We start from the raw sequence: 16,856 nt of genomic DNA, 5'->3' as shown, positions 1-16,856 counted from the left end.
GAGAAGGATCCCTCAGCCCAGGGTGCAGGTGGGGGAGCAGGAGTTGTGAAAGTTCCCAGAGGAGTCTCACCAGTGGCCTCTGCTTTAGAAGAACCCCTGGGTTTCGGTTGCTCCTCCTAAGAAGATTTCTCAAGTGATAGCTTTTAATTGCTCAAATAATGGCCCCTTTGAACCTGTTTATGAGGGCTGACTCTCCTAGGTATAAATCTAGTTGATGACCAGTTAATTGGGTGTTTCTCCTAAGGGATCATTATGATGTTGCATTCATTCCTATTTTTGAAGTAGGAATTTTCTCCAAGATTTTCTTACTTAAAGTAGTCTTTTGAACATTCTGGATAATTTCGGATATAAATAAGTCTTCATATCCTATCAGTAAACCTTTTGTCCTTATTCTGTTTCCAAAAAGACCCGAAACTTTGAGGGGAGCTCCTAGTTCAGAACAAAATAGATTTGCAAAATAGGTTCCCAGAGCACCAGCTGGCCTGTTAATAACCACACGTGGACAAACCCAGAAAGATCTGGTCTAAAATTTGGCGTGATTCTGCTAAATCAATGATGGTGGAAGACAGTTTCTCACTCTCAAAAAGCTTCCTATACTAGAACTAGGGGAAAAAAAATGTTAATTTCTGGATGGCTTTAGACTTGTCCCAGGAAGTCACAAATGACCCTAATTGTTCCCATCTCCTTCTGTCTCATGCTCTGGTTTTTATCTGAATTATATGGTCACTTGATATAGAAAAAGTGACAGGCCCTTCCCTTCACATTCTCCCAGGCCCAGCTCTATCCCTGGCAAGGGCCGAGATGGAGAGAACTGGGCAAGGAAAGTCACGTGTTTCTAGAAAATCTCATTCACACGTATTTAACTGATACACAAGAGGCACTCAGTAAAATGCTCCTGGTTTTTTCCAGTTGTTTCCAACTGGAGTGAATGGGAGGCAGGACTAGGATACATCTTGGCACTGCCAATATTTTTCTGTGGGTCTGGGACTTCAGCAGCTGCCCATATCAAGGGTTAGGCTGGCTGGGCCTCTGCAAAGCGCTTTACGGGCATTTACTCATCTAATCCTTACAGTGTCCCAGGTTCCCAATATCTCCCGTCTCAAGAGGAAGAAACTGCAGATTACAGAAGTTAAGCAATTGTTCAAGATCAAAGGTAACAAGTGACAGAGCTAGGATTTGCCCCCAGTTGGAGAAGTCACTGTGATCTTTGGCTGGCCATTTCCTCATGCTTAAAAAAGACAGCAAATATTTACTGCAAATGTTCACAGCTGAGTATTTAATCAGTAAATATCTTCTGACAGCCAGTTAAATGTCAGATGCAATGCTGCCTGTGAGGGATATAAAACTTCTATGTAAACTTTTATAAGCCATACAACTATTCTTGTTCTTTCAGAATCTGTAGTCGGACTTAACTGAGCTATCTCCTGTTCTAAAATTGGGTGTGATTCTACCAAATCAAAAATCCCATGCAATTAGAAGAAACTAAGTGTTCATCAACAGGTTAAACAAAATGTGTAAACACACAATGGAATATTATGCAGCCTTTAAGAGGAAAGAAATTCAATGCCATGGATGAATCCTGAAGACACTCCACTGAATGAAAGAAGCAGTCACAGCAGGACAAATACTATGTTATTCCACTTAAAAAGGGCACCTAGAGTGCTTAATTCAGTGACAGAGGGCAGAATGGTGGTTACTTGGGGTGGAGAGTAGGGGATGGGGGATTATGGTTTAATAGGCAGAGTTTCAGTTTGCCTGATACAGAAAGTTCTGAAGATGGATTTGGCAATGACTGCACAGGAATGTGAATGTGCTTCATTCCTGTGCAACTGTACACTTAAAATTGGTTAAGATGGTTACTTTTATGTATGTTTATTTTACCATTAAAAATGATTTCAGGACTGGGGCAGTGGCTCAGTGGTAGCACACTTGCCTGGCATGTGTGAGGCACTGGGTTCAATTCTTAGCACCACATATAAATAAATAAAATAAAGTCTATCAACAACTAAAAAAAAAGTTTCAGAAATTCCATGCAATATAACAACTAGAACAATGTCATTACCTTTAAGTGGCAAAACAATCTTGGTGGGAAGAGGAGAAACTGAAAACATAAATGATCAGAGAATAGTTAACTACTGAATTACAGAGCTGACAAATCATGAATCAGCAGAAGCTGCCTCTTTCCTCTGGGTGTCATGGAATAAGGTGGTGTGGACACTCACAGGAGACTTAGTCCATGACCTGGGTAAACTGTCCTCTGTGATTAGCTGTACAAGGTGCAGGGACACCTTGTCTTTGGAAGGTGTTTCTGGCCATGGGAAACTTTTCCCAGCTGCAGGTTGGTTTGTTTAGAACATAATTTCTTGAATTCTATAATTTTCTACCCACTCAGTATAACTGAATATTCAAGATGGCACACACCCAAAAAGCAGCATGATTCTAACTCAACCGAAAGGACCTGTTTTTGCAAATCTTCAATAGAATTTTGCCCACAGGCAGTCTTTGAAATATATTAGCAGCTCTTTAGCAGACCAGTAATAACAGCTACTCAATCACCTGAGTCAACTGAAGTTTTTTTGAAATGCCCTTTCATTTAAAGTAAAAATGTTGCCCTAAAAGCAAAGTCTAATAGAATGGGAAGGGACTTTGAGTTTCAGGGTTTTTGTTTGTTTGTTTGTTTGCTGTGCTTGTGATTGAACGTAGGGCCTTTTCCATGCCAGGAAAATGCTCCACCACTGAGCTGTGTACCTCCTGACCCAAGTTGTGGGCATTTTTAAAAATACTTGAATATGCAAATAAAATGTATACACCCGTAATGTCTGTGAAAAGTACAGCTTCTATCAATGGTTTACTTTCCTTTATTATGCTGCTTGTCCTTATATGCTAATTCCCCGTCTGCAAGATGATTATTACTCTATATTACTCTAATTTTTAAACATCAGAAATACGGATATAGCAAGTCTCCTCTGTGTATTGAGTTTCACAGGCAGCAGATACTATAGTTTGCACAATACTCTTTGACCAAACTAGGAAAATCCTTTCACTAAAAGGAAAATTCCCTACAGCTGTTTGTATTTATGAGCAGCCGTGCTGGTTTTCAGAAATGAGTCGACTCTCACACTGCTAAGACAGTATCTTTTGGAAGTCTTTTAAACCAGTTTTTCTTATAAGGTAGAAACAAAAAATGCAGGCCATGCTTTCTGGCATGCATACATATTCTTTCATCTTTTAGTCTGAGCAAAGAGGAGAGGGAACAAGTCACAGTACTCCAAAAAATAAGTACAGTCGGCTCTGATGGAACGTTTGTTTAGGAAATAAGAATATGTCCCGATCCAAATTAATATGTTAGGGAACAATCTGAATTTTCTAAAATTTGCCTTTGTTTATACAGTGTCATAATAACTATACTACACATGTGGTTTTTAACCATTTAACATGTATAAAACTGTGCCTGTATTTTTGCTAGATAACTACCTTTTTTTAAATAAGGTTTTTGAGTGCTTTGCTCAGTATTTCACTTTACTCTAAGTCTGATTTCCCCCAAGTGATTTTGCACAGTGAGCGATTTTAAGAAATACGTATGTCATATTGCAGTGGAACTTATTGGAGGCACTTTGGAACTCACAAAGTTCCCTCTGCCATCTGTTCTTTCTAGAGTCTCAGCCATTTGATCCAGGAGTAAAAACACTCCCTATGGGGATGCGGCTCAGTGGTTGGGTGCCTCAGAGTTCAATCCCTGGTACCCCCAAAAATAAAACCAACAAATACACTCCCTATCTATTATCTATTCTCAGCTCATGCACTGTTGTGAACAGGGAAGAATGGACTACAAAGACTGACTCGTTCCTCTAATACCTGGACCTCCTTAGATTGATCTCAACTAACTCCCCAGTCTCAAGTTTCAAGAAATAAGTCAGGATTGTCATGAACTCAAGAGAAACCTTGATATTAGCTGGGATTTTGCATTTCTTGGGCAACACCAAGGAATGTTATTATATGCTAATTACACTATCAGTTAGTGATCACTATGCTAGTGCCCAAAAGTTCTTAACTTGAAAAATGTACCCCAGGGAAAGGCTAACAGTGTAAGCAGACTCTTCTATCAGCAGTGAATTTATTTTCTAAAAGATTACTTCTGAAAAGATGCAACTGGACTTCAATTTCTCATTGAGAAACATCTGTAATGATGTTGGTGGATTGAGGGAGCCTAAGTCCCAACATGGCGCCAAGACAACTCCCACAGTGTTTTTCCTTTGACTCCACTTCTCACTTTGGCTTCTCAGGATGGGTAGAGGAATCATTTTGTCAAAGTGACCAAGAAACTTGCAGCTTGTAAGCACTGTTCTATTAAGCTTTTGATGGCTGGTGAGGTTTAATCCATTCCTTTCATTGATTTCCTTCCCGTTTCAAGGTTTCCAGAACATCACCAAGATAAGCACATCCCGCCTGACAACTAGGCTGCACCCAGCAGCCCTCCTTCTAGCCCGAGGGACTCACTAGGGTGTTTAACTCCAAAAGGTGCTATTGGTAGGTCAAATGGATAAGAATAAGATGACAAAATGGGGGTGGCAATTAGAAATGAAGGGAGAAAGGGTAAGAAAATGGGTCTTGGAGACATATAAGAAGGGCAGGGAGCAGTAAGAACACACACTTACCTAAATCTGCTCCACACCCTATGAAGAGCTCACCTAAAATATATTATGGGGTTATTAAGCAAAGGAGTATCTAGAACCTGAGCAGGTAAGCATCATCAAAATCTTTCTTATTTATTATTTTTTTTGGGGGGATGGTGGTGGCAGATACAGTGGTATAGGTTTTAGAATGAGAATGTCTCAATTATAAATAATGCACTGTGTGGAGTCTGCCAGTTGTTCTCTCTCTCTCTCTCTCTCTCTCTCTCTCTCACACACACACACACACACACACACACACACACACACAAACAACAACAACAACAAAAACCTTTCCTACCGTTTTTTGGTCACAGAACTAGTCCCCTGCCAATCTCCCTTAGAGTTTAATGGCCATGTGACAAAATTCTCCTCAGTGGTTTGAAGAATGCACTGCATGTGGGTTACTGTGTCCCTTAGAAACCTCCCCTGTGAGTCTCCATGTCCTTTTGCTCTTTGTGATGGAGATGGAGCAGATCATGGGTACCTTGAAGGCTGCATGTTGAAGATGGCAGAGTCACATCAGGTTGGGTACCTGAATGACCAACACCACGCACAGTGGTCAGGAGGAGGAAAGGAACCTCTGTTGAGTAAGCCATGGGCCTTGGGGGGTCTATTTGTTCCTATGGCGTGTCCTTTCCTTACTAACATGCTACGTGTTCCAAATCTTCAGTTGTTTTCAACCAGGGGCAATTTTGTCCCTGCCCAGGGGTTTTATTTTGCAATGTCCAGAGACATTTTTGGTTGTCACAAGTAGGGACAGTGGTAGTTGTATCAGCACTGAATGAACAGAGGCCAGGTTTGCTGCTAAACATCCTACCATGCACATGGCTATTGCCCATGCCAAGAACTCTCTGGTCCAAAATGTCTATGCTGCTGCTGGTGCCTGAGGCAGAGAGCTTAAGAGAGAAGCTGAAAACACTGAACTTGGTTGGGGTCAAAGAGGAGATTTGAGAGAACAGTGTAGACTAGCAGTGAAAGGAGTTGGCTTTGGAGCAACACCTGGGCTCTGGGTCCGTCTCTAGCACTATGTACATGACCTTGAATGACCTACTCTATCCTCTGTACATTCAATATTCTCCAGCTAAAGTGGGAACTATAATAGTACCCACATGATGGGGCTGGAAGGATATCAATGCTCAATACTGTGCCTGATACATGACAAGCACTCATTAGTTGCTGCTGATGTTATTCTTTAATGTTTTTGTTATTGTGGAAACATAGATCTACAAAATTTAGAAGTGGTGTCCACATAGCATTTTTATAGCTACATTAGAATGGTTACAAAACTTAAGGTGTCAGATGACACTCATTGCCTACCATGTTCCCTGGAGAATCTGACCAATGTAGACATTTAGAATGACTTTCCTAAGTTTGACTCAAGATCTGGCTCTAAGGTTTGGAGAAAACCGGTCATTGGTACCCATGAGCATCTGCCTACTGCCAACAGCTACCTTAGCAACCCTGCAAACCTCGTTGCTTTTTCCAAATGCTGCCCACCTGGAACTGTTTCCATTGGTCATTAGCAATCAATCAGAAGATATTTACAAAATATCCCAAATGGGAAAACCCATTAGGCATGGAAAGAAATGGAAAGCCAATTCCCTGCTCAGTCTTCCAAATTAGATGGCAACAAGTAGAAGACAGGACACCCCGAATCACTCAGTGCTACCACCTTCTACGTCTGTGCTGCTGTTGTTGGGATGATAAGAGAGAGGAGCCAGGAAGGGTGAAGAGGAAGGATCATAAAAATAATAATGGTAACAACAATAATGAAAAGAGATAATAAAGTGAATAATCCAAGTGAGGTTCCATGCACAGTAATTAGAAGCATTATTTAAGGAGCAGCTTCTACATAAGCAGAACGCCAACAGGTCAGCCTCTAAGTCATTAGAGATCTTGAATGGTCTTAGGGAAGGGCTCATTCACCCATTATGCTAAAGAGACACATTCACATAAAAGTGCTCAAATGCCACGTAAAAGGAAAAAGCACGTTAAATTATGCCAAGTACTACAGTGTACATTCCCTATTAAATCCACCCACGTTACAAGGCTTCATTAAAAACAATCCTTGCCAAGTCTTACACTCCAGCATGGAACACTTTTTTCCCCTCAGTACTCAAAAAACTTTAAATGAACCTCATAAAAAGTGCCAGTATAATAAGAGCTATTTAAACTGGACGGAGGGTATCAAGCAAGACATCTGCAAAGAAAAGACAATAAAATCTGTAACAATTCCCTCTCTCAACAGCCTTCTCCCGGGCTCATAAGCTTTCTTCTTTGGTGGGGTTGCAGGGGAGGTGAGGCTGGTCTGGGGAATGCCACATACAACCATTCAGCACAGCAAAGTGCAAAGACACACAGGGCCCTCTCCACACCAGGCAATTCTGTCTCCCACAGGCCCCTGGGAAGCCAAGCTTTATTAGAAACTGACTCCAAACTTGAAAGTGTCATCTGCAAGGGAAGGGGACCTCAGGACAAGAGCCAGCTTAGAGTCCCCTTTATCCCATCACAGACGTCTCGAAAGGCCCCCAGCTGAGTATCTGGGCAGAGAATGTGGTAGACCCACTGCAACAAGTCCCCAGCATGGGTACAGGTTTCCTTCTTTCATTCTGCACACATTTGGGTGAAGTCTTGTTCCCCCCACCTGAGCTAGGTATCCCTCCAAGTCATCCGATACCACCAGAGCTCAAAGCAACTTGCTCTCTAAATTGTTGCCACAGGCAGAATAGCTTTCCATGTATTTCAAGTCACTAGGTATGCAGAAAGTACCCCTCTCTCTTCTACCTGTCTGTCTACACAATCAGGAAGGAGCCACATAGACTCAGAAATACAAGAGCTGGGGGTAGAGGTTACCACCTGAATCCTTGTGGAGCTACAGCTTTGGAATACCACGAAAAGTCTTCCAGCAAAGACACACTTAAGCTCTGGCTGTTTAAATTTTGGACATCAAGGCTGTAATATTCACTTCTTTGTTTTTAAATATACTTTATGGATGAAGATACTTGAAGGATTTTAGGTCTCTGGAGTATGACAGATAAAAGTCCAAATACATGCTATACTTATTTTACTCACTTTTTTTTTTTCTCACAAACTACACATCTTTGACATCCCAAGGGATGACCTAATTTAGTATCTGAAAGTTCAAAGATGGCATTTGTAGTGGGACTTTAGCTTCCAATTATACAGCATTATGCAACATTATGAACTATTTTAAAACTTTACTAAAAGGGTAAAACAGGCCATGAACTCTATCTGAGGCCCGATCTTATGAGGCTCTCAAAGGCTCTTTTACAGATCATTTAGAAAGATTAAAGAAACACACTCTGCCCAGGAGAGCCCTTGCTCAGTCAATTGAAGGTCCCATTAAACATGAAAGAGACCCTTATTTTCTGCTCACCAACTATGGATTTCCATCTCTCCACAAACTGTATCACTGGTTATTTTACTTTTAAGTTGCTTTCATATTTATCATCTCATTTTATCTGTGAATGTGCCAAGAGCCATATATAAAGATGGAAATAAGAGCCCCATTGTTGCTCTGGGCATGGGTGATAGTCAAGATCTTACCTCCCCCAAATGTCAAGTGTACAAAAACAAATAGCCAGGAAGTTGGGTAAAGGAGCAGAGAACGGAATAGAATAGCCATGCAGGTGGGACTGGGGTCCAGAGATAAGGGCCTGGGAAGGAATGCAAGAAATGAAGAATAAGGAGTGAGAATAACAACAGAGGGTGGGGCTGTGGCTCAGTGGTAGAGCTCTTGCCTAGCATGAGTGAGTCTCTGGGTTTGATTCTCAGCACCACATTTAAAAAATAAATAAAATGAAGTTATTAAAAATCAATAACAACAACAACATATTTCTAGTTAACTTTTCAGAAAGCATTTAAGGGGTTCATTTCTGAACCCTAACTGGCAAGGGAAAGAAAAGAATCTGTATGTTTTGGATTATTTTAATATGTTATCTCTGCATGTGACCAACATCCAGGAATCCTACTGCCCAACTAAGGGTAGAAGGACAACTTCTCAGAAATAAGCTACTCTGATATTTGGGACCATGTGGAACACTGTCTTATGTGAGTGTGTTTTGAATCAATTCATGTATCAATGATCTTTCACAAAAATGTTACTGTTCACAAATCCTGAAAATGAAATCGAATCCCAAGTCATGGAGATTATGCATCTATATGGCATATACATAAATAAAATGTACAGTCTATGGGGAAAATTGATTGAATTTGAAATGAGTATTGATTGATATTAGTTAAATGAGATTCAATAAAGCCGAGTATGCAAACTCAGAAAATGTGTTATTGGATAAAGGAAGATAAATCACTGGTCATCTCTATAAATTATTATACTAGTTTTTTTTTTTTTTTTCCTGCCAGCAACAATTCTTGCTTAGGAAGAGCCAACTAAGGAAAATTTGTCTTTTAGGTATGGTAAGAACTTATCATAGCTGTTATTAACAGGTTGCTCTTTACAGGGAAAATATTCAAAATCCTCTCTTCAGCTTCTTGAGATATGCAGCCTATCATCACCTGGTTAGATTTGGAAGTTTTCTAGGTGGAATGGGCAAGTGACCCACAGCACTCTGGCGACTTCCAGAACAAAGGGGAGCTTAGTTCTTCCAACCTGGGTGCCCCTATTCAGCAGGACTTATCTTCACCAACCCTGCCCCTCCCAATACCCCTTCTGCCTTTGCCTCTGAATGTCCCACCTCTGAATTTCAGTGGGGTCATTAGAAATAATCCAATTTTATTCAAGATAATAAAATCAAAGCTGCCCATTAAAACTATTTTTTTCCTAATTAAATTTCTGTTATGAACTGGCTTACCTGATTATTTTTGGCAAATATTTAATGTGAAACATAGTATAAATGTTGATTAGTCTTAAGCAGCAGATTCATACAGGGCTGGTGTTGATTATATTCTATTTATTAATTGCCTATCATGTGCCAGGCACTGTTGTACATGCTTTTACTATTATTTAATAGAATTCAAAGAACCCTGTGCAGGTACCATCTTACAGTTGAGGTGTGGCACAGATTTGGAGTCTGAAACAGGGGTCAGCAGACTATGGCCCTTCAATTAAGTTGGGCTCTAGAGATTTGTTCATATTTCTAGGACTATTCATTTAGTGACTCTCACTGTTTTTGAGCCCCCACAGCAGAATTGCACACTGGTGACACTGTGACCTTAGGCTCAGAACCTAAACTTTTTACTATTTAGAGCTATATGAAAAGGTACCCAACCCCATCTGCAAAATATGATTAACTCAAGGTTACAGGAAAAAAGGCAAAGACATTTGGACTGCTTCAACTACAACTTACACTAAAACTTTCTTAGAAAAAAAAAACTGTTTCCTTTCATTCAAATCTTATTCTTTATTTTTCCACCTAACGTTAATCAACAGGTCTCAGGTAGAAGAGACTTCATGTAATACTAGTTGAGGAACTAAATGCTTCTTTCTTAGTAAGGTGAATTCTGATTAAGTGGAGAAATTTCTAAGAAAGTAAGAAAAAAAAAAAGCATAAACCAAAGAAAGCTTTAATAAGTTTCCTGAGAGGTTGTAAAACTTTCGGCTGATTCATAGATATTTCTTCTCAAGTACAAATGACATCATTGTCAATTTTTTAAAAAGTTGGCCAACTTGGTCCTACATTTGGTACCACATATTGTTTTGGTTGAGCATCAATTGACTTTTCTATTATTACTGGAAAGTTAGGTCATAACTATTTTAGGAGACAGTGTCTGTTCTATCATTTGTAGAAATTAACACATGATCATGCTTTAAATTATTTTATTTGTTTTTTTTTTTGAGGGGCTAATGCTATACGAATGTATTTATTTAGTACAGAATGTGCTTATTAGCAAATAGTCCACTACATTCTGAAGCGCATTTTAAATTAGAAGTCTAAAATAGGCAATAGGTATTAACAAATGAAAGAATTTAATCTTAATAGGCAGCAAAGTGAGTGTAGCTTTGTAATCTACAAATTTGCTATTGAATAGAATATTCTTAATCATAAATTAAGAATGAGTTAACATGTGAGCTTCAGTGATCATTGTATTTATTTATTTAGGTTTTTGTATTGGTAACTGAACCCCTGGGGGCACTTTACCATTGAGCTACATCCCCCCCACCTTTTTTTTTTTAAATTTTAAGACAGGATTTTTCCAAGTTACTGAGGGCCTCAGTAAGTTGCTGAGGCTGGCCTTGAACTTGTGATCCTCCTGCCTCACCCTCCCAAGGTGCTGGGATTATAGGCATGCACCACCATACCCAGCACCACTGGTCATTCATTATGCTCAAAAACCTGCTTATAAATCAAAGTCAATAAATGGATTTCCAGAGGATATGATCTGGCTCATAGAGCTGAGTTTGATCCACATGGAATAAATTATGCAAATAATTTATAAACAAAATAACTTATGCAAATTATGTTAAACTGTTGACTATAAAAGTGAACAGAAAGGAAACACTCAAGATAAAACAGAGCCCATGGTTTTTCTTCTAACCTTCACTCCTTTCCCCCAAACACCAACCAGCATAGGCCCAACCTAGAACAGTGGCTCCAGGCTTAGCGTATTAGAGGCACCCGAGAATCTCCCACTCCTTGGGCTACACCCTTGGCCAATGAAATCAGAAACTCCAAGGCAAGTGGAGAACTGTGATGAGGGTTAAGAACAGCTTACCCTAATGGGTTCAGTCAGATACACCTGACACCTATCTGCTGGGAGGCTTGAAGGCCCATCCCATGCTCTTGCCTGCTCCAAGCTGCAAGGCACTCTGATGTGGGATTTATGAACACAGCATACTGGTACATGCACAGGATCATCCTTACTCCTGACACACACTGACTCATTAGTGCAACTATGAAGAGGAGTTCACCCAGTGAGCCCAGTGCTAGCTACATAACCATCTGTTTAAACTTTCATACCTCTGTACATCTTGGGCGACAACACACATATATCCCCCACATTGAAAAGCTTGGCTTTGCTCTTTATTTTGCAAGCCTATTTCTCCTGCTTGACAAACTTGGAAAAACGAAGCTTGCCTTACCTCCACGATGCTTTTCAAATCTTGCACATAAGTCCTTTCTGTCTCTAGAATCTCCTGCACAACCCTATCCACATAGAGGAGCTTGGGGCTGGTGGCTGTGTCTGCCGTCGTTTTGGACGCCCCATTTGTGTCCACTCTCCATGGGGTCCTGGGCTGCCTCTCACTGCTCTCATCCATGTTCTGCGGCCCAGCAGGGGTGTCCCTCTGCAGCTCGCTGCTGGAAAACGGCCGTGCTGGAACCAGCTCCAGCTTTATGGCCCCCGCTTCCTTATCCTGGTGAAACAAACCCAAGTGGCTATTTGAAACCAAGGTCATTCTGCTGCCAAAGGAGCCATGGCTGTCGCGGGAAGAGGCTGAGGATGAGGTGGAGCCAAAGCTGATGGGTCTGTCACTGTCAGAGAGCTCCATGGTCTTTGGTTCTGGGGATAGGGAACCTTCAGCTGTTGTTTCAGGATCGGGATCTCCTGTTATAGCTGATGCTGCTTCAAGACGCATCCGGTGCCCATCTACATGCGTAGCACAAAATAAATAAAAAAGACAGGATAAGCAAGGTGAGAGGGTTGAAAGGAAGTCAGAACCTGGCCTGCAGGTATACAGTCAATAACCAAATGGTGCCAAGTTAGTTATAGAAAGAGAAAGGGCCCAAGATGCAAATCAAGGGCTTCAGAAGCATTGCCTGGGAGCCTGATGGGAACGCAGTCTCGGGCTCTGCCCTAGAACTCCTGACCTCTGCATTTCACAAGATCCCAGTGTGATGCATACACAGGAAAGTCTAAGAAATACATCCAATGTCTCCAAGTGTGACCACCTGGAAGGGCTCATGTGTGCACATCATCAGTCTAGATTTACTAAATTAAAGGCTTAGAGGTTGGGGCTGAGCAATCTATAACTTTAACAAGCACACAAGTGATTCTTATGTACTTAAGAGGCATCCTCCGGTCAGGTGCACTGGCCCACGCCAGTAATCCTAATAGGTCAAGAAGCTGAGGCCGGAGGATCAACTTATGATATGCCAGCCTTAGCAACTTGGCAAGGCCCCAAGCAACTTATGAGACCCTGTCTCAAAAGAAAAGATAAAATGAGCTGGGGCTGAACCCAGTGGGTTCAATCCATGATTCTTACAGAGTTTTGAGGATTATCACTGGAGATTTTTAAGTCTTTCACCACAATCTCAAAGAATATTAAGCAAGGTTCCTGGAAGTATTAGGATCTAAGTGACACCAACAACTGTACATTTCACTGTGCACAACACTAAAGAAGCAACACATCGAAGATAATTTTCTAATAGTAGGCATGAAAAACAAAGACCCCCATCCCATTAGTAAGTATATAAATAAATATAGAAGGAAATTACAAGAACACTTAGGAGAAACAGGCTGTTGTCATTTATAAGAAAGCATATCTATCCACCAGGTCAGACGGTCACTCAATACCCACAGCACTTAAAAATGACCCTGGGTCCCAAGGCTCTCATGCAAATTAAACTTTCAGAGCTGTTCTGATGGAATACTCAACATTTCAAGCTTCTTCATTCCATAAAGCAGAATCAACATTTTTTACCCCTAAAATAATGAGATTTCAGGTATATAGAGACGATATGACCTGTGATAAAGAATGTGACTGATGATGATATTTGCTCATTTGGGCAGGTTGCCTTACTATCCGAATCCATGTTTATGTGTTTTTATTGGAAAGGAGTGAAATTTATGTTTGGAAAGTTATGACAATACATTAACGATAATATACATTAATGATCAGTTTTCAAGGGGAATGTAAGTTCCTTTTGATTCTATAATAAAGTTCAAACCACTGGCACCATTATTTTTAGAACATGAAGAGTTCACTGGGTACAGTGGCACATACCTCTAATCCCAGCGAATCTGAGGCGAAGCAGGAGGATTGCAAGTTCAAAGCCAGCCTCAGCCATTTAGTGAGGCCCTAAGAAACTTAGTGAGACCCTGTCTCAAAATAAAAAGGGCTGAGGATATGGCTCTGGGGGTAAGTACTTCTGGGTTCAATCCTGATACAAAGAAAAACAAACATAAAGACTCCATCAAAATCCTTCAACATACTGAGTATTTCTAGATAGATTCATGGCAAATATTAGTGCAAATGTATGAAGAAAATGTTAAAATTATGAATATAAAATAAAGGAACTCTGGGTTCACAAGATAGAATGGTAAGAAATTATAGGAAATGAGCAATTTATCAGCATAACTGCTAACACATGGTATGAGTTTGCTGCGATTTTAAAAGCTTTTGCAATTTTTTTTGTTTGCTCTGTAACAACTTTATGGCCTATAAAACATGGATGGCCAGTAGTTAAAATGCACTTGACCTAAAAAGCTTGATCCAACTTGAGTGTGGCAAAAGTCTGAGAAGCAGCCAGGCATTTGGGCAGGCTTACAGCAGAGGACACTTGCCCATGTGCAGGACTAGTGTTAGGAAAGTCCTGAGCAGCTCAAAATAGGAACAGATGCAACGAGTTTCTTCCCTTGGGCCTCCACCATAACCATAACCATAACCCTGAGATTGAGTTCACCATAGGGAATGGGAAGAATGAAGGATTCTTTCAGGTCTCAAGGGTCAAATGAGGCTATGATTTAAGACCAAATGTAAGTTGAATGCACTCAATATAAAAGGCAAGGACATCTGGAAAGCTCTAGATCAAACAACCTACCCTCACAGATCTGGATAGGCTGATCTCCAGGGCAAGTTCCAATTTCCTAACTGGGCAAGAATTAGTCTTCCTCTAGTCTAGGAAACTTTTTAACACAGTTACAAAACACTTGGCAGTGCACTTATTATCAGGACAACCAAAAATAAACCCAACAAAGAGACTCATTTCTTTTATCTACTTACTCCAAGGTAGCCAATATGGGCTGTCCAGGGATTAAAGAGAAATAAAATTTGTTTTTAAAGGAGACCGTGTTGGCCTGCTACTGATGGTATTGCTTTAAAAATGACTTTTGAAGGTGAGAAAAGTCGGATGTGAAACTTAGGGCAACAGGGGATGCCTTTGTGGATAAATCAAACAGCAACATGAATTGGGTACTGTTCCAGAAAAGCCTTCATATGTTCCAAAACCAGGCCATGTACTTGAGATCACTGCAAGCCATCTATTATTCAGGTTGCCAATTAGGCACTTTATAAAATCAAATATTGCAGATATTTGGTATGTGTAGCATTAGCCAAGTTTACTGCCTCAAACTAAATACTTTCCAAAATTGCCAATGACAGAAGTGGGACATTTAAAGTCGGGTCAAATAATATCATGTAATACGAGACGGCATTTGCTAATGGATAACATTTTTTATGTTGACTCATTGCTTAGAAGATAATTATAGTTTTCTCATAGAAGGAAATGTACCTCATAAAAACCGTCTAGTCTTGTTCTCACCTCCCTCAAAATAATTTAAGATTTCCACCCTGTCTGGACTATTCTTTCTAATACAATTTGCCAATTATTAATATTTATCTTTAGAGGTGTGCTGCTCAGTGTAGTGGCCACTGGCTACCCGTGGCTATCGAGCACTTAAAATGTGGCCAGTCCAAACTGAGATGTGCTCTAGGTGTAAAATATACCTTAGACTTCAAGGACATAATATGGAACAAAAATTACAAAACACAACTCAATCATTTTTATATTAATTACATGTTGAAATAATATTTTGGAACTGTGATTGAAATTTTAAAAATCTTATTAAATTTATTTTCACATCTCATTTTACTTTTTTAAAAAATGTGACTACCCGAGAATAAAATATCTATGTGGCTCACAGATAGTTTAGTTGGACCATGTGATACAGAGATCTTCTAGGTTATTACATTATTATGTAAGATTAAGTTGACCATATCAATCTCTGTTCACTATTATTAACAATCCACTATTATTATTGCGAATAGAGAGAAAAATTCAGCTTGGTTTTCCCTTTTTTTTTTTTTTTTGCAAACTCCATCTATTAATGCGAACTATTGTTACAAATTAGTAGAACTAAAACCTCATCTGGGGTCCATCTGGGAGATGATTTTCTATGATAAACTGAAACACCAGAGAGAAAAGTAGAGAGCAAGGAAGCTTTCTCTTCTGCCTAGAGTGAAAAATTAACACTTGTATAATTTGCTTGTTCTTAAAAATTCTCGTCTTCCTAAATCCCAAGCAAAGGGCTAATAATAGAATAATTTCCGAGAACTTCTTGCCAAACATTGCCAATTGTACTTCTCAGGTAGATCTTTTGACCAGGAAAATCCCCAAATAAGCTGGCTCGACCCACCTGAGGGTCACGGTCAATCTGATCCTTGGCAAACCTGGAGGTACAGGGGACGTGGTGGTTTACTGATTCTTATAAGTGCCAATTAGCTAAGTCACTGACATTTCCTTTTTTGTGCCATTTTTTTTAGTAAAAAGAAAAAAAAATGGCTAAACAGCTCCCTGTAGGTATCATATTTTAATTTCACAACACGTTTCTAATTTTTTCTAGGCAAAGTAACTTTAATTCCTTGGCTTTTCTTTGCGTGCCCTTCCAACTTCCATCATTTTAATTGCTGTCCTCTGGAATGTTAGTGCCAGAATCAAGCCGTGCTTCCTGGCTCTCACTTGCTTTTAGGGCTGATTTAGGTTTGACATGTAACTTCCCATGGCCTTCTGTGACTGCATTCATGCATGAAAGGGGGACTCAGTGGGCTCCATGGCCTGTGAGTCCATGTCACAACTCCCAAGGAGTGACCTACAAGAAAAAACAGAAAACTCCTCTCACTGCGGGGATGGAGGAGGGAATCAGGATTTCCAAATTCTGCTCATTGCTATTCCAGACATCAAATACCTAGTCTGAGTTCCTTGGCAGAACAACCAGGGAAATCTAGAGAATGTACTGTCCTCAATACGAGTGAATAACTAAAATTATGTCCTTCCTTATTACATGGCCTGTGCGCTCGCCAAAGAGGGAAAGCTACAGAAAGACTATGGGATGAACGAGAAGCTATTCAATCAGCTAGCAAAGGTCATTTAATATAGAGCTAGCCTCTGGCAGAGCCTCAACGTTTTAAACAACCAAATTCACAATTTTTTAAAAAAATGAAGAGTCAACGTTAAGAAATACACATTCATATGTTTCAAAGACAAC

The 16,856-nt window shown here is 40.1% G+C and overlaps 1 protein-coding gene across 5 annotated transcripts in view; it reads right to left on the bottom strand.

Annotated features, from left to right (window-relative positions):
• Positions 1–16,856, bottom strand: part of PLEKHG1 (pleckstrin homology and RhoGEF domain containing G1) — a 210,201-nt gene that overhangs the window by 71,191 nt on the left and 122,154 nt on the right. For all 5 annotated transcript variants that reach the window (XM_081296331.1, XM_081296328.1, XM_081296330.1 and 2 more), the window contains one exon: positions 11,734–12,239. In XM_081296331.1, coding sequence (XP_081152457.1) covers positions 11,734–12,228 — 495 coding nt within the window. In that variant the 5' untranslated portion in view covers positions 12,229–12,239. The remainder of the gene's footprint in view (positions 1–11,733; positions 12,240–16,856) is intronic.

This window comes from Spermophilus citellus (assembly GCF_964194105.1).
Source record: "Spermophilus citellus genome assembly, chromosome: 5".
Classification (NCBI taxonomy): Eukaryota; Metazoa; Chordata; class Mammalia; order Rodentia; family Sciuridae; genus Spermophilus; species Spermophilus citellus.
Note: the sequence above shows the minus strand (reverse complement) of the source record. Positions and strands in the feature narration are given on the sequence as shown.